The sequence below is a fragment of the Tiliqua scincoides genome, chromosome 7 (genome assembly GCF_035046505.1).
Source record: "Tiliqua scincoides isolate rTilSci1 chromosome 7, rTilSci1.hap2, whole genome shotgun sequence".
NCBI classification, from domain to species: Eukaryota; Metazoa; Chordata; class Lepidosauria; order Squamata; family Scincidae; genus Tiliqua; species Tiliqua scincoides.
The window spans coordinates 12,700,369-12,721,878 of record NC_089827.1 but is presented as its reverse complement, the minus strand read 5'-3'; the positions used below and the strand labels follow the sequence as shown (position 1 = coordinate 12,721,878).

The window sequence follows — 21,510 nt, the reverse complement described above, 5'->3', positions numbered from 1 at the left end:
GTGAAATCACAGTAGACTTCTTCTTAAGCTGCTGGGATCTTACAATTTACATAAATTTACCGTTTATGGTTATAGCAACCATATGTCCACACAGAGAGATCATGTGGAGCCTACAGTTCATAAAATCAATATGGTTTTGAAACAACAGCAGCCTATAAGCCATTTCATGGGGTTTCTGGCTATATGAACCAGAAATTCTAAGGTTTACGCTCCCTCAGGATTTCTTTGTAAGCTGTGGTTGTTTTTTCTACGTGTCGGAAAAAAGTGTAGATTTGCCTGTTAAAACAAATTATATATGTTTTCTGCAATTGCACATTGGAAACCACAGGGTTTGGTCATTCAGTCTTGCTTGATGTTGCCATTGAAGATTTATTGAATTGACAGAACTCATGGGCAGCCCAATCCTAACCTGTGCTGGAATAGGCAGACCAACTGGCCTGCGCTATATCCCCTTACCCTGAGTAATGCTCCAGCCATTTCAATAGGGCTACTCAAACATGCGCCAACTAAATCACTGGTGCAGATCTGAGCAGCCCGGTATAATGCCGGGCTGCTCAGGAGGGGGGTTAGGATCTAGCCTAAATGCTGGAGGCCAGTCCCACCTCCCTCCTGGGCCTAATCAGCACCCAATGTTCCACTCTCCCCCTGCCACTAAACGTCTCCGTTCCACCCTCCTAAACCCCCTGAGCCTGCCACCCTAGCCAGTTCAACCTTATTGTCTCAGGGCGGCATAGAGGCTGGATGTGACCTCCATACACTGGTGCACTTCCTTGCGCTGGCCCACTGACTCCAGAGTAATTGCGAACATGCTTTATAACATATTACAACAGCCATTTTCAACCACTGTGGCACATTGGTGTGCCACGAATGGTCTACAAGTGTGCTGTGGGGGTTTGGGGGAGGGTCATTTATTAGTAGGGCCAGTGGGGGATGTGAGACCCCACCAACAGCATGGTGTTTCTTGTCAATGGTAAAAAAAACTGATGGTGTGCCTTGACCATTTTAGTACCCCCTTGTCACTGTGCCTTGAGACAAAAAATGTTGAAAATCACAGCATGCTTTATGGCAAGGGACTTGCGCCAGCTGAAGAGCATGTTAGGATTGCACTCTAAGCAAAATATCTTACTAAATTGTGAATCTGCTGGAGATTTCACAGTCAGACTGCACTCTTGGCATCATTTATGCCTTGACTGCTTACATATTTATGCAGTAATTACTCACTTTAAGTGCACTGCATCACAGTAGAATGTGCTGTTGGTACCCTTCCTTGGTCTGGTTTGGTACTAGTCCACTCCCTGTTTAAATAGTAATAGGACTGATACATTTGAACTCGAGTGGATAAGCAGCTGGGCACTGTACTTGGACAATACTTTCTACTTACTTGCTGCTCACTCTTCTCTGTGTCCCAGACATGCCTTACAGCATGTTTGCGATAATCAGCGCAAGCACTGGAGCTTAGCACCAGTGCTAGAGGCCCATAGGATTGGGGCTGCATCTATGTTGCATCTATGTCCCTGGAAAAATGTGTAGAAATGGATTCTGCAAAATGCATTGTCTGTTGAATTGTAATAAATAAACAACAAGTTTGCAGAACGTGTCCAGTATAACAGGAGTTCATTGCGGTGCTATTAAAAATGCTTTGGTGTCTATATTAAAGTTGGAAGCAATCACTTAGTATAGACTTAAAAAAAAAAAAAGATTTTTAATTAGAACTGAATTCAGGAAATAGTCCATCAAGTCTAATGCACAGCAGTGCATGATGAGCTGCCCAAAGTGTTTGGAGGACATTGTTTATAATCTGTTTACCTGTTTGTGATGCAATGCATTGTTCAAATAAATTATTTGTCTGGGTTATTTAATTAGGATGCTTCCCTTCCTGTTCTCAGAATACTACTGTTATTGAAGTACTGCATTTTTATCTCAGTTTGAGCCCATTCTTTTTTGCTTTTAATTGTAAATTACATAAAACTTTTAATAAGTGCAAAACCACATAGTCTGTGGGCCACTGGTCTCTACATAAATTTTTAGATCTCACGTTTCTAGTACAGCATTCAACACAAGGTTTTTTTGGAACTTGGATACTTGCCTTTCCGTGTCCTAGCAAACTCTGCTGATCAAATGACATGATAAATATTGGCCCCAATGCCAGTCTGATCCCTGGGAATATTTGGCATGGTTCAGAATGTATCTAACCATCACTTTGTGCTCCAGCATTCTTTAAGCATCAAAGATAGGTCAGTTCACAGGATAAATAAGGGCACATCCATTTATTTCTCATGGTCTGATGTAATCTTCTGGCAGCCCAGGGATTGCTAACAGAATGAAATGATGCAGGTGCTCTGTATATTTTTTGCAATAACTTGTTCTTCTAAATACACCACAATGTAGTAAAATCAAGATGTAACAATGGTGGAAACAGCACAATTACTCTCTAGTTGTATCTTGATCACATCATTGTCCCAAATAACCATGCAGATGGATCATATATACTGTAGCCTTGTGCTGATTTATTTAAACATTCAGGCATTATCAAAATAGTACGGCGGCTTCTCTTTATCCACAGGCTTGGCATTCACAGAAGCTGAGCCCTGGCTCAGAGTAACTCTTGAATGCAACTGGAAATGCCTTCTTGTTGAGCCTGGGAGGCCAGGGGAGGCCCATATAGTGGGCTGTGGACCTTCCCCAGCCTCAGAAGGCCTCCTGGACATGACCAGAAGTCATTTCTGGTTCACATCTGCATCTAGAAGGTGTTCTAATGCCAGGGAAAGTCCACGGCCCCCTCTACAAACCTCCCCTGGCCTCAGAGCACCTCCCAGACCTGACCAGAAGTTGAAGATGTGAACCAGAAGTGACTTCCAATTGTGTCTGGGAGACCTTCCGAAGTCTCTGGGAGGCCAGTGACTACTCAGCCTCCAGAGAGTCTGACACAGCTTCCTGGTGAGACCCTGCAGCACCACGACACTGGCCCCCTACAGATATCATTATCTGCTTATTTCAGTATCTGCAGGGGTTGTGGAACCGTTCCTCCACAGTTACCAAGGGCCCACTGTATTTAGAAATTATAGTAGTTAATAAATTACAGCTTCACTGCAAATGCTGGATTGCATCTTAAGTGGTGCATGAAAAGACTGTATGGGGTAGTGATATTCTCCACCTCCTCATTGGCCTGACACCCACTTGCATCCACTTAAAAACGACTCTGGAGGGTCAACAAACCCCATAGAGTGGGATTTTGTTGGTTTTGGAGACAGGTGTGAGGGTTATGGGGAGTTTGGTGATTATCAGTCGTTGTGTCTCTCCTACTCCCCGCCCCCACCCCTTGAATGGAGGTGCCTTCTGTTCATATTAGAGAGAGGTAGGATATAAAATTAGATCAATATTGAAAAAATGTAACAACTTGAAAGTCTTCTAATTTTATATATCTGATTACAGAGCTTAGGCTGTTTGCAAAGAGACTTATAAAAGAGACTTGGAAGTCTGATGCTATTTACATTTCTAGATTTCTAGCCAAATACAACCAGAACAATTTCACATTACATTTTTGCGGAAGCAGGTATGAATTCATTGCCCAGAAACCTGAATTGCTGGCAATTGCTGGCACCGTGCGACCTTGAAGCAGCTGACAAGCTGAAGCTGAGCGATTCCATCTGCTCTGAGCGTGGGAGGATGGAGGCCAGAATGTGAAACCAGATCAGAGTGAAACACCTGGACTGTTGTGGTTCTTGAAAGATAGAACCTTCTTTCAATTGTAAAAATCTCTACGAGGATTTAATCAGCCTGCCTATGTAAACCGCCTTGAATAAAGTCTTGAATAAAGACCAAGAAAGGCGATATATAAATACCTGTTGTTGTTGTTGTTATTATTATTAGTAAAATCAAACCGTAGTTCAGTACTTTTAAGTTTTAATGATCTGTGTTGGGAGAGATTTATAAGTGAGTTATCTCAGTGAAATCAGTGGGGTTTAAGTACTCTTAATAAGGCTGGACCATGCTCAGCATGTGTAGCTTGCTTGTTGAATGTGATGTTCAGTACATCAGATCTGTAAAAACAGAGATAGTCCTCCATATCCACAGACTCCGTATCTGCTGATTCAGTAATCCACTGATCCGGTCCCCTTCCCCTACGCCCATTCCAGTACCTTAGTTTTTGTTTAGTCACTAGTTTTTCTAAAGTGACATTGTTGCTGAGCTGAAGAGTGCTGCATGCTAAAAAGAGACTAACTAACTTACTTAGAACACTAAGGCCACCTGTTCCTCGCAATGTCAGTGTTGGTTTCCTCTGCATGGGTCCCAGCATTTCTTCCATTCTTCGCGGCACCGTGCTTTCATCCACCAATGTCAGGTGACCTGACCTCTTCCGTAAAAGGAAATGATTCCTGTTAATGTTTAGTCTCCTGCTAGTAGCATGCAGGCTTGTTGCCTGCATACCACTCTTCAATAAGAATGTCACTTTGTTTAAGGAAAAAATACCAGCGCTATTAAACCAAATCAAAGGTAATGGGTGCAAGGGGGTGTGGGATCTGCTATTTGAATAGGGTTTCCCTGAATGTACAGTTTCTGTATACGCAGAGGCTCCACCATGGAACCCCAATAGATACAGTGATCAGCTGGTATAATATTCATGTAGGCTCACTCATAAACCCCAAACACCAATTCTCAGAGTTTCCTGTGATACCGCATGGCAACTTCAGGCACACAGGCAAGGCTTCTAGATCAGTGGTTCTCAAACTGGTGGGTCGAGACCCACCAGTTCCTGTAAAAGTTCCCCCATCCATTTAAGGGGCAGGGGTAGGGGAGAGGCAAGGAAGCAATCCCCAGGATTGCGTCTGTTTGGGGGGGGCACTTCTGTTTTGCAGGAGGCGCTTTGCACCAGTTTTCAGTGAAAGTTCCTAACCTTGGGGGGAGTGCTGTGCAGGGCTGCTCAGGGCTCCCTGCACCTCCTGCAGCCTGCTGCAGCCCTGCCTTCTAAAAGTAAGTCACAATTCCCCCCCTCGCCCCCCTTAGCAGCGCAATCCTGGGGATCGCGTTGCTGCCCTTGCCCCTCCCCCACAAAGACTTACTGAGGGTGTAAAGCTCCCCCAAAGTTTGAGTACCACTGTTCTGGATTGTTAACCATGAAAAGAAAAGGAGTGCTATGTATCTGCCCAGCATCTTCTTCCATAATTGGAATTAGTACTTTTTTATGTGTTCACAGAAAGCACTGTTGCTTTTGCTCACGTTATGTGTGCGTGCTCTGCTTGTTCATTTGTGGGGCCATTCCACAGGGCACTGTTTTCCAAACTGTGTGTCGGGACCCACTAGGTGGGTCATGAGCCAATTTCAGGTGGGTTCCATTCATTTCAATACTTTATTTTTAGTATATTAGACTTGATGCCGGCATGGTATGTGACTGCATTTGGAGAGATCTGTACTTTTAACAGGCTACAATGTATATGCTTTTAACAATGATAGTCAATGGGGCTTACTCCTGGGTAAGTGTGGATAGGATTGCAGCCTAGGATACATTAATGACATCACTTCCTGTGGGTCCCTATGGATCGTCATTCTAAAAAGTAGGTCCTGGGCTTTAAAGTTTGAGAACCACTGCCATAGCGGCTTTATTTCCATTTAACCAAGCTACAAATTTAAACTAAAACCCTGAAAAATTTAGGAATACATTTATATAATTTTAAAATCTGTTTTAAGTAAAGTGTTACAATTCCTGTATTGAAAGACTTAACAGGCAAATATTTTAACCTCTGTACCTAACCGTGTTATCTTTAAAAACTTCAGGAAATGAATCAGTCCAGCCATTTTCCTAGTTGAATATTTACAGTTTTATAAACATAGTTACTGGCATTTAGGAAGTATTCATCAGATTTCCAATTGCCTACCAAATTATAATCTGACAATAACCCGTAGTCTTTGCTATTTCCTCCTTCTCACGATGTGTCATTTCCCAGTTTTACACTCCCCTAAGGATAAACACCACCATAGATAACTCTAGCTGTGTACATTTTAACTTGGCTCTAGAAAGATTCTGGGACATTCAAGTGGCAACTTAACTATTGACTTCTTTGTAAATCAAATTTGGATTTTATAACAGTCTCAATGAACTTTGATCACATAATAATAAATATAGTGGAATGACAGCATTTTAAGAAAGCAATATACAAAAAATCTGAAATAATTAAATGCCGTTGTTGGTCTCTGATCAAATGCAGGAAAAATAGTATAGTTTTGTCAATGAGAAGTCCTGGAACCTTCAGACTTTCTGCAAGTTTTATTCTTTGACCTGGTAGGCTTTCCCCCAGTCTTTCTTTATTGTTAGAATTAGCGTTCCTGGCAGCACCAGATTTAGGCATAAGCCAAACAAGCTGTAGCTTAGGGCAGTGGTTTTCAAACTCTCAGGGAGTTTGAAAACCACTGTAAGTCCTTATGGGGGCAGGAGGCTGCAGGAGACTCTGGTAAGCCCTGCAGCCTCCTGAGTGGCGCGATCCTGGGGATCGCACCGCTGCCTCCTCTCTGTCTCCACACTGCCCCTGCCCCTTAAGAGGGCAGAGGCCAGGGCCCACAGTCTGGGGCGTCGCGACACCCCAGTTTGAAAAGCCATGGCTTAGGGCCTCACAATCTGCAGGGGCTTGAAGAATTTTTGGGGGTGTTTTATGGCTGGTTAAAATTTTATGTATTTTTCAGCCCAATCCTAACTTGCACTGGAACAGAATAGGCACGCCAGCAGGTTGGGGCCGAAAGCAGCTGAGCCTGAGGCAAGGGGAGTTGCTTCCCCTTACGCCATGTCGCGCAGCAGTAGCCCCAATGGATCTACTTGGATCTGTGCCACCCTCTTAGCGCTGTTTAGAAATGTGCAGTAACCTCTGAACCCAGGAGTGGCTGGTGACATTGCATGACACATTTTGCATCACCGCCACTCGCTTCTGGGTTCCGAGGGTATTACAACAGTGGCAACTTGGGGAACTACTGGCTTAGGGCCTCGCCACATCTAAATCTGGCACTGATTCCCGGGTTAACCATAGCATTCAGAATTTACTGTAAGGCTCAGATTAAGCCCTGCTATAATACAACTCGCTATTGCTATAATCATGTCTGTTTTTCTTGTAGATCAGTTTCCAACTTTATCTCAGAATGGATCATGCAGACCAGCCCAGTATCCTCACACAGACCTGTCTCCCATTCTGTCTACTGGAGACTCTGATTTAGCCAGTCCATTGTTGCAGACTAATGTCCGCATTGACATTAGCACCTTAAACCCAGACTTGGTCAAAGAGGTTGAACATGTGGTTATTGGAGCCGATCGCCTGATAGTGCATTTTAATGAAGTAATAGGAAGAGGTAAGTGTCTGACTACATCTCTGATTTAAAACAAAAGAGCTTATAAGAACACTGGTAAGCTAGTTTTGCAACTAGTTCCAGCCAGATGTTCCAGCCAGATGAATCAAACTGCTAATAGTTTTAATAAGTATTTAGGTGATTTATACCCTGATTATATATAGTCATTCTCCCTGATAGGGCCACCCAAGGCAGAAATAATTAAATATTGCTGACGCAAATGGAGACTTGCTGAGTTGGTTCCAGTGTCCATCTAATCCAGCATCCTGTTTTCAACTGTGGCCTATCAGGTGCTTTTGGGAAGCAGACTGTGAGGCCAACAGCACCCTCCATTTCTTTTTCCTAGCATTTGATATTCAGAAAAAGTGTTCCTTCTGGAAATTTCACCATTGTGATTGATATGACCTCTCCTTCATGATTTTGTCTAATCCAGGGATGTCAAAACTCATTTCATACAAAGAGCCAAAGTTAGCATTAATGGTGACTGCTGAGGGCCTGAAATGACATCATTAAGCAGTAAATGACATCATTAAGCAGATGATGGCCAGAAATAATTGCTTTGTTCTCACATAAAAATTCATTAGCTTCAGGTGACAGAAATGTGCAAATCTTCATATTTTCAAGATATGGGAGAGCCCAATGATCAAACTGGGAGAGCCCAGTTATAAAGGGAACCAGATGAATTGCTTCCGTGGGCCATACTTGTTCAGTGGACCTTATGTTTGACACCCCTGGTCTAATCCCTCTTAAAAGGCATCTAAGCCGGTGTCCATCAGTACATCCGAGGCAGTGAATTTCATGCATTAACTATGCATTGTGTGAAGAAGTAGTGGTTTTTTTGTCCATCTTGAATATCAGTCTAGAGCAGGGGTCTCCAAACTTTTTGGTCAGAGGGCCGTATCAAATATCTGGCGTGGTGTGGAGGGCTGGGAAAAAATTTAAATATAAAATTTAAATGAATAAATTAGAGATGGAACTTAGATAAGTGAATAAATGAATGAATGGGCTCATTCATTTAATTTCTGGTCCTCAGAACACCCTCCAGACACAATCAGAGCACAGTTCTGGTCATGTTCAGTTGAGTGGACCAGAGGCTTTCAGGGGAAAAGTAGTTGGCTGTGGGCCAGAAAGAGGCTTGCTGCAGGCCGCTTCTGGCCCCCGGGCCAGGGTTTGGAGACCCCTGATCTAGGGTTTCATCATCCATTGCTTTTGCTGAAAGATTACATGAAAATAGTGTCTGTAGTGATTCTATCAAATTGTAATACACGCGGTGGGAGAAACAGTGTTAATTTTGCACTCACTCTCTCTCTCTTCAGGACACTTTGGGTGTGTCTACCATGGAACTTCCCTAGATACTGATGGCCGGAAAGTTCATTGTGCTGTGAAATCCTTGAATCGTAAGTTAATATCGTTTTAGATTCTGGTCCAGGATCGATTTTAGAGTTGAAGTGAGACAATTTGCGTTAGAACATATTACAGAATTGCACTTTCACCTACCAACAGTATTAGTTGAACATAAGCCAGTTTGTAGCTTGTGGAGAGCTATACTTAAAGATGCACTTTTCTTTCATAATGCTCATATGCAAGAATGTTCTAATCTCTACCACTCCACCTCCCCTCAACCGATAGATATAAAATTAAAGAGAATAAAGAAAATGTGGCAGTATAATTTTACATGTGGCTGGGTTGCTTTGTGTTCTCTTTTTATGAGTGAGATGAGACAATTGGAAAACAGGAACGAGTTGGCACACTCTAGTAATGACCTTCTTCTGGCTCTGAACTTGGGACATTTTTGTTTATTGTTACTAGCCTATGAAAAAGGAAGGGAGGTGCTATTAAAAATAAGGAAAGAATTCTGGAACTGTATGCTCTGAATGTGTTAAGGACATTTTGGACAGCAATGAGCATTCATTCAGTGATACAGATGACATTTCCAATTCATTTAGCTAGAGAGGGGGAGTACCCAATCTTGCAAACTCTTAGCAGTTTTCCTTCTATGCCTGGATGTGCCAAATATAATCTTGATAGGGAATCCTTATTCAGGTATTAATAACTGTTCCTAAACATGAGTCATAGCAGCTTGGAGCAGAGGGGAGAACAAGAAAAAGGATTTAGAAGTGTAACATTTGATATGTGTTCCTGAAGGTTTTCCGATGAGTTATAAGGTACTAAATATAAGAGACTGTAGTTATGATTTGGTTTTGCTTCTGGTTTTCTCAGGGATTACTGACTTGGATGAAGTAGCCCAGTTTCTGAAAGAAGGGATCATAATGAAGGATTTCACGCATCCCAATGTTCTTTCGCTACTTGGAATCTGCTTGCCCAATGAAGGGTCTCCTTTGGTGGTGCTTCCTTACATGAAACACGGTGATCTTCGGAACTTCATTAGGAATGAGTCTCATGTATGTGCATATCTGGGCCTGTTCATGATATTTCAAAATAGACAGTACTGTATATGTGACTCTGTTCCATATAAAAGCATTATGTGAAAATTGGCTATCACTGATAAATGTGGTTAGTAATTTCTTGTTTTGTGCAGACTTTTTTCCCTATGAAATATGTTCCAGTCCAGAATGTTGTAAACTAGAGATTCCTAATCTTCTAGAGCCCTTCTGGGCACTATGGGAAGTCTGAGAATGTCTGGCAGGCACCACACAAAATGGCAGCTAAGAAAGAATAGAGCCAGTCACAAAAGTGTCTTCAGGGCAAGGTTGCTGTTGCCCTTAAGCACAATATCCTCAAATAATGTGGGTACAAAATTGCTACAGAATAGAAACCAAGACTTGACTCGTAACTCAGAAAGCCTTTCCATAGACAAGCAGGACATGAATTTCCCCTTAGGACTTAATTTGAGCCTTGGAACCTATTTTAAAATGCTAGAGCTCAACCCAGGAATAGATTTTTCCAAAATGTGAGTGTGCCTCTGAACAGGTGCAGCATACCCTTTCTTGCCCACTGGGCATCCAGATGCTTTCCTCCTTCTAGGAAGAGATGGCGACTCCGGCTACTTTTCCGTTTTTGTTATTTTAGAAAGGTGGGTACTAGTCTTTTAGAAATAAGTCATTGTGCCCAGAAAAGCACATCAAAGCAGAAGACTGCTTGTGTGGCTGCAGGCAGTCAGTGCAAACAGTGCATCTGGGCAGTGCTGGGCAAGAGCACAAGGCTTTGATGGTTGAGTCTCACCTCTTTTACTTCTGAACACCTGGGCAGTGCTGAGGCAAGAGATCAGTCAGTCAAAGCCTGTCTCTCTGAACTGTTGGGCAGCTGACTGACACCCTCTTTACCCTCTGCTTCACTGAAGTTGCTGTCCTGAAAGGGTGAGGGGAGAAAGAAAAGCCTGTACAGTACTGAACCATGAAGCAAATGAACTCCAGACTTGGCTGGCTCACTTTCCCCTTTCTCTCTGTGGTTGCTGACTTTTTAGATAGGAAAAGTGGTGCCTGCCTGCCTGCCTGCCTTTTTGTACAATACATCAGTTGCAAGCTTTTTCAATTGCAGTCAAGTCAATTGTAGGTTGCCGAAACCAGAGTAGGCTCCTTGCAGTCTTGCTGTTTTGGCACCTTTTCCCTCTCCTGAAAGAAAGCGGCAGAGGTAGAGGTAGAAAGCAAAAATTCTGGCTTTGCCTCAGCGAGCAGAGAAAGCTATGATTTTACTTGTCCTTCCGCAGAAGGTAATGGAGGGAGGAGGAGGGTCTGTCACTGCTTCCCTGGCAGGCAGCAAGGAAGTCATCCAGAGGGTGCCATTGTGCCCACAGGCACTACATTGGGTATGCTGTTGTAACTCATCTATCTGAATCTCTATGTCAATCCCTGGCAACTTCAGATAGGGCTAGGAAAGATGCATGGAAAACTGCTGCAAGTCAACATAAATCAGAATTTTTTCCTCCATTAGAAATCCTATGCACACTTTGGAGTAAAGCTCATTGGGAACCCAGTGAAATTTATTCCTGAATAAATATGCGTATAAAGTTATTGTCAATATAACCAGAAAGCAAACTAGAAGCCCCCAAAGGACTAAACAACTCATGTGCCTGTTCCTATCTCAGACCAATTACATTGAATTATCATTATCTAAGGCAGTGGTTCCCAAACTTTTCCAACTCAGGCTGCTGTTGGATTTATAAATGCCAAGGGGTGTGGCTATAATGGTGGTTGGGCAGCAGTGCTTCCCCCAAGTAGCAGTTTGTTTAACCCTGTATGCACACAGCCTAATCTGCCCTGTCAGTTTTGCAAACCACCAAAAATTGAGTCAGGACCCACTGGTGAATCCCATACGCACAGTTTGAGAACTGCTAAACTGAAACATAAGTCTTGACTATGCAAAGAGGCAATATTTTAAAGTGCTCTCTCTCTCTCTCTCTCTCTCTCTCTCTCTCTCTCTCTCTCTCTCCACCCTAGCATAACATCCCTCTTGTGTTTCTTTTTAGATTGTGAAGCCTTTTGGGCCAGGGCACCCTCTCCTTATTGCTTTTGCTATGTAAACGGCTTTGGGAACTTTTGTTGAGAAGTGATGTATAACTATTCTTAAACATAATTGAGGGTTTTTGGGTATAGGTTGCATATTTCTGTCATACAGATGTTTTAGTAATGGACTTCATTCTTTGATGCATTGGCCGACCCCATGTTTTCACAACACCAGCATTTCTCAACCAGTGCTACTTATAAGGTGGTGAAAGGTGATGCTCATGGAACTCCCCAGGCCCCCAGCAAGACCAGCAAGGCAGCACAAAAAGCAGTGATTGGAGGCTCAGCTCGAAGGCAGAGCTCCAGCATGCACTTTCATTGTGCTCCAAAAAGCCTTCCTATCCACCCTGAGCCTCTTACCAGTTTTTGTTGCATTGTGCCTGACCTCCCAATCTGGAATAACTGGCGATGACATCACCACTAATCTGGCTGTACTTCCAATTGGTGGACCATTCAAAGTGATACGACGGGGGACAAACATTGAGAAATGCTGCTGTATGCTGCTCTGCACTAAGTTTTATTTACAAGTGTTCCAAAAATTTATGACAAGACAATGAAGCCCATCAACACGAAAGCAAAAACTAAATTCTCCGTTCATCAGCTTTTATTTTGTAAGAGCAGTTTATTTTGTAAGAGCAGTTTTGTAAGAGCAGTTTGCTGGACTGTGTTTTGTTTTTTTTAAAATTTACTACCACTGTCCATGTTTTTATAGAAACCAACGGTAAAGGATTTGATTGGATTCGGCCTGCAGGTGGCAAAAGGGATGAAATACCTTGCTAGCAAAAAATTTGTCCATAGAGATTTGGCCGCAAGAAACTGTATGTAAGTATCATAATCTGATTCCACAACACTTGATAGTGTTCTGTGAACACTGTGCATAAGGTCTGCAATTTAGACTGTTTTCTTTGCAGATTACTTCTTTTGAAATGTTTCTGCCCAAGAGAGCATTCCCTCTCCACAAAAGTGTGATGCGTTGGTTGCTTCGAAGGCAACCACCCACTCTCCCTCCCTCCCTTACAACCCATCTGAAATCCTGGCTGTTTGCTTAAAGCTTCATTCTTTCCTCAAATGTCATTGGTTCTGAAAACTCAGCAGTTCTTTCTGCAATATAGCACTGTTTTTAAAAAAGGCTTTAGTTGTATACGACATGTTTGGTAAGCTATTGCCATAGAAATGACTGCATATTCAAATCAAGTCAAAACCTTTATTGGCATAGAAATAGCTGCATATGAATTAAACAATTGAAGGCAGTGATGGCTTCATGATATTTTAGCTGTCAAAGTATTTTTCAAAGACAAAGTATTTTTTTAGACAACTACTATCACAGTTTGCCTCTTTAGTTTAATTATTATACCGCCACAAATACATGACCATAAACAATCTCTTCACTGCATTGCTTCACTGTGAAGAAACAAACACTGGAATCATGGGGGGAAAACAAACAAAAGACCTGGCTTGATAGAAGCCCTTTTTGTACATAGTTCTGCTTTAGTTTTGCTTTGACCTCTGTGGTGAAAGAATTTTATATCAAACAACAATTATGCAAGGAATGTCTGGGTGACCAGACAGTTTAGTTCATACAATGATTGATGGGTACAATAGTTGTCAACATCATTATGCTGATTCATCACCTACATTATGAATTAATGAGGTTAACAGCATTAATTAGTAGAATTTACTCTTGAGACATGTGATGTTTAGGCAGCTGTCCCTTCGTAAATGGGGGTGTAAACTTCTTCAGTTTTCATAAGTGTATTCGCAGCATTTCAGTAAAAATAGCTCTATAGTAGCTACATAAAGTGCAGGTTAATGACCCGCTAGTTTATTCCTTTCAGTCATTTTTTTTTATAATGAATGAGATTTGGAGACATATGTCTGAGATGTAGCAAATCCTTTCACATCAATGCAAAAAATATTCAATATATCCTAGGGTGCCCATCCTTGCATCTTCAGAGATCAATACAGCAAGTGAAAGAGAACAATGTGTCCTGGGAATGAAGAACCTAGCACAAGGACTAGTGAGAAATAAACCAGAATGCCCTGATAGTCATAGGACCAGAAACTAATACACCAAGTCCTAATTGGCATGTGGTAATAATGACCATTTTATTGGTTCACCATGCACTCTGACCTTCAACTCATTTTGCTTTGAGTGTGCTGCAGACTAGTTTGGACAGTAGCTATTGCTTCGAAAATGAGCAAGCCATTGCATCTGAACAGTTAATAGGGATTTGTTCTAGTTAGTTGTTGTTGTAGTATGCAGCCTTTTTAGTTCAAAATGTTGGTGATCCATCTTAGAAGGAAACAGAAAAAGACACAGCACATTTTAATGAAATGTCTACTACAGGGGTGTCAAACTTGTTTCATACCAAGGACTGAATAGCATTCATGATGCCTGCTGAGGGCCAGAAGTGATGTCATTAGGCAGGAATTGATGTCATTAAACAGGTCATAATAAAAAATAAGCACTTTTTTCTTACTTAGGAACTCATTAGCTGCAAACCACAGAAAACACACAAATCTTGACCATATTTCAAGATATGAGAGACCCCAATTTTCACGTGGGCTACCCTTTCAGCAGTAGCACCACAGCACTGCTCAGCAGATGAGAGCCTGAGGGCCGGATAAAAAGCTTCCGTGGGCCGCATCCGGCCCCCAGGCCTTATGTTTGACACCCCTGGTCTACTAGAATTTAAATGGTAGAAGCCACACTGAAATGACTGGGTGTTGTTCAGGCATACAGATGTCCTTGTCCACAACTTCCATGGTTCCTTCAGTTTAGTAAAAAAAGACTGAAGAACAAATGTTAGAGTATCTCCAAGTATGGAAACATTGCAGTTTATTTGCTAAGAAAGTTAAGTTGTGTTAATGGCAATAAGAGCACTCCTCCCCTTGCTGGTGTACAGATATTGTAAATACTACCGTTTTTCAGCTTTTTAAAAACAATTTATAAAATATTCAGTTTATTTTTCATACTTGTTATACTATGTTAAAGTTGTGATCTCCAAGGCAAAGTGAGACCTTAAATATTCTTAGACAATGTGAACTGTCTTCTTGACTTCAGATAATGGTTTGTTTTTTTTTCATTTTTCTAGGCTGGATGAAAAATTCACTGTCAAGGTTGCTGATTTTGGCCTTGCAAGAGACGTTTATGATAAGGAATACTATAGTGTCCACAATAAAACGGGAGCCAAACTACCAGTAAAATGGATGGCTTTAGAAAGTTTGCAAACTCAGAAGTTCACTACAAAGTCAGATGTGGTAATGTGCCTATAATTATTTATGTAGCTCCTGCTGACATTTTGGGGTTTTCCTGGAAACTTTAAAGAGCAAGAATGTTAGGGAAGATTAAGGAAAAAAGCTTCTAATCCACAATCAAAACTAGGATTCAACTCTTTTTAGCCTGCAGAACAAATGTAATTGGTTTACTTGTAATTTTTTTGCCTGTGTTCACATCCCCAAACCACAGAATTGTAGACCTGACAACCCAGGGTATTAACATTTTTGAAAACACCCTGCAAAATAAATAGAAAATATGTATGTGATTTCAGTCATCCTCAGTCATACGTACGCATAGACAAAAAGATAAAGAAATCTATGGCAGACATGACCATATTGGTCTGAATACGGCCAATTTAACATTACCATCTCAATCTTTTTCTTTGGGCTTTCAACTTCTCATTTTAGATGTCTGTTTTATGCAGGGTGTGTGCATGTGTCAAAACTGCAAGAGTCTTGTTGGTGGGTTTTTTCTTGATTGTCCTTGTCAAGAAACATTGTTGATTCCGCTCTTGGAATCCCTCTTTCTTTTAAAACAGAGGTTCCCAAAATGTGTGTTACAGTGCACTCACAGGGGTACCACAGGATGCCTCCAGTGGCCCCCTTCAACCTGTTGTCCCAGGTGCCACCATCTTGGATCTTGCAAAATTTGGGTGCAAGATCCTAGATGGAGGTGCCCAGCTAGTTCAACCATCTTGGATTTTGCATGATCCTAGATGGAGGTGCCCAGCTCAGCTGGGAAGAAGAGGCTGTGGGAGCATCATGACCCTGGTAAGTTTGGGGACCTCTGCTTTAAAGTGCTATTTTGCTCTGGTCCTTTATTCCTTTATTCCTTTGCTCTGGTCCTTTATTTCCTTTATTCTAGACATGACATCATTTGTAGATTGCCCATCCTGGATTGTCTTTTCTCAAGTAGTCCCTCCTTGGGCCAAGTAAGATTGCGATTGGTTCCAGTCCCAAGAAGAGTGAATACTCTTTGCAAGTAGTAACGCACATAGGGTTGGGCTTCACGCTCCTTTTCTGTATGCAGCTATATATGTGCACAGTTACATTTGCTTCTTTAAAAACTAGGAGGGTTTTAGCTCAGTGACAGCACCTGTTCTTTGCATGCAGAAGGTCCCAGCATCTCCAGGCAAAACTCTCTCTCTCTCTCTCTCTCTCTCTCTGTGCGCGCGCGCGCACGTGCTTGCACAAACTCCCAAGATTTCCAGCTTTGTGATTTTGTCATCTTTTGCTTTTCTTAGTGGTCTTTTGGAGTATTACTTTGGGAGCTGATGACTAGAGGGGCACCACCCTATCCTGATGTCAACTCTTTTGATATTGCTATTTACTTACTGCAAGGAAGAAGGCTCTTGCAACCTGAGTACTGCCCAGATGCACTGTAAGTAAATAGTTGTAAAATGTCACGCAAATGTTGATCATGTTTTATAGACAAGAATTCACTTCCCTGTGTTTCAAATTCAGGTATGAAGTCATGCTGAAATGCTGGCATCCAAAACCTGAGCTCCGGCCAGCATTCTCCGAGTTGGTTTCAGATATATCAACAATCTTCTCCACTTTTGTTGGGGAGCATTATGTTCATGTGAATGCTACCTACGTCAACGTGAAATGCGTTGCACCTTATCCTTCTCTTCTGTCATCGCAAGACAACATAGATAGAGATGCAGATACATGACCGGATGTATTAACTATACCATCTGTGAGCAGGAAAAACCCATAAATAGTAGCCAACTACTTTTTTGCTGCCTGGTTTTTGTGAAAGCACTGTACTTGTAAGTGTTGTACAAATTGCACTATTTCAAGAAGACAATTTCATATTGCTGAAAGCTACAGGATCCTATACTGTCCAGGTATAATTTTCAAATGTGATGGGCCACTGTAGCAACCAACACTACTTATTGCAACACCTTACCTACTGCCAGCTATTGCTCATATATGGGCAACCCAGTTGCTTTGCAACTCAGCAGTAATGCAGAGTACCAGGGACTTATAAGGTATGATTAAGCACTATTGGCACCTTCAGCCAGCAGTCTTTCGTTGCATAAGTGCCGGGCCAAACAAAGTTTGCATATCCCAGGGTTGCAAAGATTTCTCTCATCTATATTGGAGGCTTGCTTTCCTTGCTGTAGTAATCAGGCTGTTTAAAAGACATGTAAGTAGCCTAAGTGACCAGTGGGCGTTGTCCAGGGGCTATCTTTCATGGGACAAGTTTTCAAAACAGTTTTGGAGGACTAGTTGCAATTGTCATGTAATGAAAATCACTGCAACGTCTTTTCAGAAACAAAGACAACATATAAGGTCTGTTAAAAGAAAACATTTTCTGCAACAAGCATGAATACTTCCAGGCATCTCTGTAACCAGTAGGCCAAAGAGTATGTTGAGCAAACTTTGTAGGGAGTAGGTTAAGAAACAGTGTTGTTTAAACTGTGCAAGAAATCTGAGAAAGCAGCTGGGTAAGTCTAGAGTTTAGTAGGTGTGGCTGTGAGTTACTCAGAGGAGTTGCAGGCTGAAGGAAGGTGTTGTGGCTTAAAAGCGGGGGAGCAATTTCAACCAACCCTGAACCAAAAGGAGTGCAACACTGTGTGATTGCTGCTAAGCTGGGCATGCCACATCTTAAGCAAACAAGAAGAGATTGTGCTGGAGCTCATAGGTGGTGTGTTCAGCTGGTTCTGTAGATTGTGACATGCCATATATTTCTTCATAATGACCAAAATAAAGAAAAGGATTTTAAAATGAGACAATAACTTAAGAGCTGGTTTAAAAAAAAAATTTAAATTGTCATGTTTCATTTATGTTCCCGTGGAATTCTGTGCATTCTACTGTGTATAGACTGTCTGGTGTAGGATAATAGCTAGCTTTGTTGGTGTGAACCCTGTCAAAGCATTCTATTTTTATACTGAAAAAAGTTTTATTTTTAATTATATATATAAATATATATATATAAAGGTTTGGTTAGGTCATTAAATGCTGCACTGTGAACATTTCAGAAAATAGTTTTTATCAGCCTTTGATTCATAAGTTGTGAAGAGGTTAAAAACTTGACACTCAAAAGACTGGAAGGGGGAGAAAGCTGATTGCACACCCCAAGTGTTAAAAGTCCCCATTGCCAGAATCAAAAACACTTTTTAAGATCCTTGAGGAGGCGACAGCTATAAAGAATCTAATTATAAAGGAGATTTATTGTTCTTGAGAAAGAATGCTATGCTGAAAGATTTATGATGAGGTCAGAGTGGGTAAGCAAACTACTTGCTGATAATACTGAATTGTATTAAACTGCCACATCCATTTCAGCAGTGAATACTTCATGTGTGCTGAGAGCAATATGTTAATTGTGAACTGCCTGAGTGCAGAAAAGATTTGGGTGGAGGCAGCAAGGGCAAAACAAAAAGATCTTTAGGGTTAAGGAATATTATTGTGTCAAGGTTCAGAGCAGATATTCTAAACCTGTGTAAACATGTGTTGAGGGATGCTGCTGAGGCAAGGGGAGGGAAAAAATAGAATGGAACAATAGTGCTATTTATGAGGAGAAATTAATTGTTGTGTCTGGGACACCTGTACATAACATGTGGGTCTTGTAGGAATTTGATGTTTGTACATTCATATACTTGCCAATAAGATGGATGGTACTTACCTTTATAATTGTGATGACTTATCAGAATTATTATTAAAATAAAGGTAAACATTTGTATGCTGGCTGTTCATGTTTCAGTATGCCTGTGTCTGTTAATTGAGAGTGAAGCTGTTTAGCTGGATCCTGGCAAGGATGGAGTTGCATTTTGGGATAGTTCCCACCACTTAATGAGGGCAAAAGAAGCAGATGCTTTAAAAACTGGTATTAAGAGGATATCAACAAGGGGTTGGACGCAGAGGTGCTCTGTCCCATAAAGAAGTTACCTTGCACTCATAGAAGTGATGTTTTTAAACTTCAGGCCAGAATACTGTGTAAGGGAATTGAAATGCAGGTGCTGTCTTCAATTTGTGCAAGAGCTGGCACACTTGGAAGAACTGCCATTGAAACTAAATTTTGCTAACTTTGCTTACATTCTTGCACATGCATTTGTGAGACAGTGCTAGTGGCTGTTTTTTGTTTCCTTTCCCGAACTTTGGACCCAACCCAGCATAACCTTCCTTGCCCCTTGGTGCCTGTTCTCAGCTATGCAGACTGAAGAGAACCATGGATAGTGGATCACTGGCTGGTCCATATGGAGAATTACATAGTAGCTTAAGGCCACACCTGGAGTATTGTGTCCAGTTCTGGTCGCCGCATCTCAAAAAGGACATAGTGGAAATGGAAAAGCTGCAAAAAAGAGTGACTGAGATTATTACTGGGCTGGGGCACCTTCCTTATGAGGAAAGGCTACGGCGTTTGGGCCTCTTCAGCCTAGAAAAGAGGCGCCTGAGGGGGGACATGATTGAGACATACAAAATTATGCAGGGGATGGACAGAGTGGATCGAGAGATGCTCTTTACACTCTCACATAACACCAGAACCAGGGGACATCCACTAAAATTGAGTGTTGGGAGAGTTAGAACAGACAAAAGAAAATATTTCTTTACTCAGCGTGTGGTTGGTCTGTGGAACTCCTTGCCATAGGATGTGATGATGGCATCTGGCCTGGACACCTTTAAAAGGGGATTGGACAAGTTTCTGGAAGAAAAATCCATTTCGGGTTACAAGCCATGATGTGTATGTGCAACGTCCTGATTTTAGAAATGGGCTATGTCAGATGCAAGGGAGGGCACCAGGATGCAGGTCTCTTGTTATCTGGTGTGCTCCCTGGGGCATATGGTGGGCCGCTGTGAGATACAGGAAGCTGGACTAGATGGGCCTATGGCCTGATCCAGTGGGGCTGTTCTTATGTTCCCATTGCATGTTGTTGTTGGCATTCTTCAGTCTTGGAAGACTATGGTATCACGCTCTGAATGGTGGTTCTGGAACAGAGTGTCCTCTCCAATGTGCAAAGCCTGGGTAAAGTAGATATGGAGGATAGACTGTTTCCCATGCAGCAAATCCCCCCTCTCCACGTCGCTGAAATGGTCCAATGGAAAGGCAGAGGTCAATACGGTTGGTTCCAGCGGCGTCGCAGGAGTTGCCAGAACGTGACTGTGTTCAGCCCTGAATTGCCTCAGGGACTCCAGCTCCGGATTTTGCCTCAAGGTTGACTCCTGAAGCCTTTTCCATAACTGGATGTAGCCACAAGGCAGTGGAGGTTTGGGATCAGGGTTTTCCTCTCTCAGATGAGCTGCCTTCCCAGGCTAAGGAGTCCCATCTACCCAGTGGCTGTTTAGTTGCCTCTTATGACAAGTACAGCCAAACTGAGGGCCTATTCTTATCCCCCAGCCCCCAGGGGATCCCATTGCATGTGATTATTCTTTAATCTGTCACAAATGCACAAGCATTTAATAACAAGTGTTTAATAGAAATAAAAAGTTAATTTAATATACTAATTATCCATTTCAAAGCACTATAGAGTTACAGAAGCAACTATACTTATATAGACATGGGTAGACACTACTTGTGTGCACACATATTTATGTACTGTATGTGTGATATATAACAGAGATATATTTCCTTTGTTCTTGACTACATAGCAGTGACTGTTCACTGAATACAGGATGGAATGGGTGAGAATCTCCATCAACTGTTAACAATTTATGACCCTACTGGCTTTGTTCTAGTGCCATGACCCTATTAGCAGCAAAGGGACATTACTTTGGATAACAGAATTTGCTGCACTATAGATACTGTACTAGCCGGTTATCCCTATGATACATAATCACAGGATAGCACTTAAGCTGCTTCCCTTGGGACCTCTGAAAGCATGGATCCATATACATGTGTTTAAAAAAACGCATAGCAAACAATTTTCAGATGTTTGAATGTCTATCTTCTGCAGTTTCACTTCCCAAAGACAGTGATTCGGAACAACATCTTCCCTGAAAAAGATATATACGCTGTATTGGAATCACGGAAGAACTGGGTGAGGAGGTAGGATGTGGTGTCAACAGTGGCCTCTTTAAGGGTCAGGCCTGGGCATTCAGAAGAGAGTGTGCTGCACAGCAGCAGCCACTTGAAGGCAATAGGGCCCTCAGGCATAAAAGCACCTGATGAAGGGAGAGTTGGGTGTGGGTAGCAGAAGGAGGAAAGCTTGAGGAAGGGAGACTGGATTAATTGGTAATGGATTACCAGAACTGCTGATGGACTGATTGATGAATGGACTTTGGAGACTGCTGGAACAGACTACTGGAGATACATACATTGGTGTTCGGCTGTCATGCCAAAGGCCTGGTGAGGATCAAAGTGCTGCTATAGTGATGGGAGGAGCTGCTGGCAGGAGAGGGAGGAAGGAGGACCTCTGCAGGTTAAACAGGTGAGCTACCCTGGTGGTGGGATCCAGCAGTACTGCAAGACAGAACTAGGGTCATTCTTGGGGAAAGAAGG

General features: G+C 42.1%; 1 protein-coding gene across 2 annotated transcripts in view; it reads left to right on the top strand.

Moving 5' to 3' along the window:
* The window catches only part of MET (MET proto-oncogene, receptor tyrosine kinase), a 126,829-nt gene extending 108,053 nt beyond the window's left edge, over positions 1-18,776 (top strand). For both annotated transcript variants that reach the window (XM_066633804.1, XM_066633805.1), the window contains 7 exons: positions 7,099-7,329; positions 8,643-8,723; positions 9,547-9,728; positions 12,502-12,611; positions 14,885-15,050; positions 16,313-16,449; positions 16,533-18,776. In XM_066633804.1, the coding sequence (XP_066489901.1) occupies positions 7,099-7,329; positions 8,643-8,723; positions 9,547-9,728; positions 12,502-12,611; positions 14,885-15,050; positions 16,313-16,449; positions 16,533-16,743 (1,118 nt within the window). In that variant the 3' untranslated portion in view covers positions 16,744-18,776. The remainder of the gene's footprint in view (positions 1-7,098; positions 7,330-8,642; positions 8,724-9,546; positions 9,729-12,501; positions 12,612-14,884; positions 15,051-16,312; positions 16,450-16,532) is intronic.
* Positions 18,777-21,510: the final 2,734 nt, after the last annotated feature.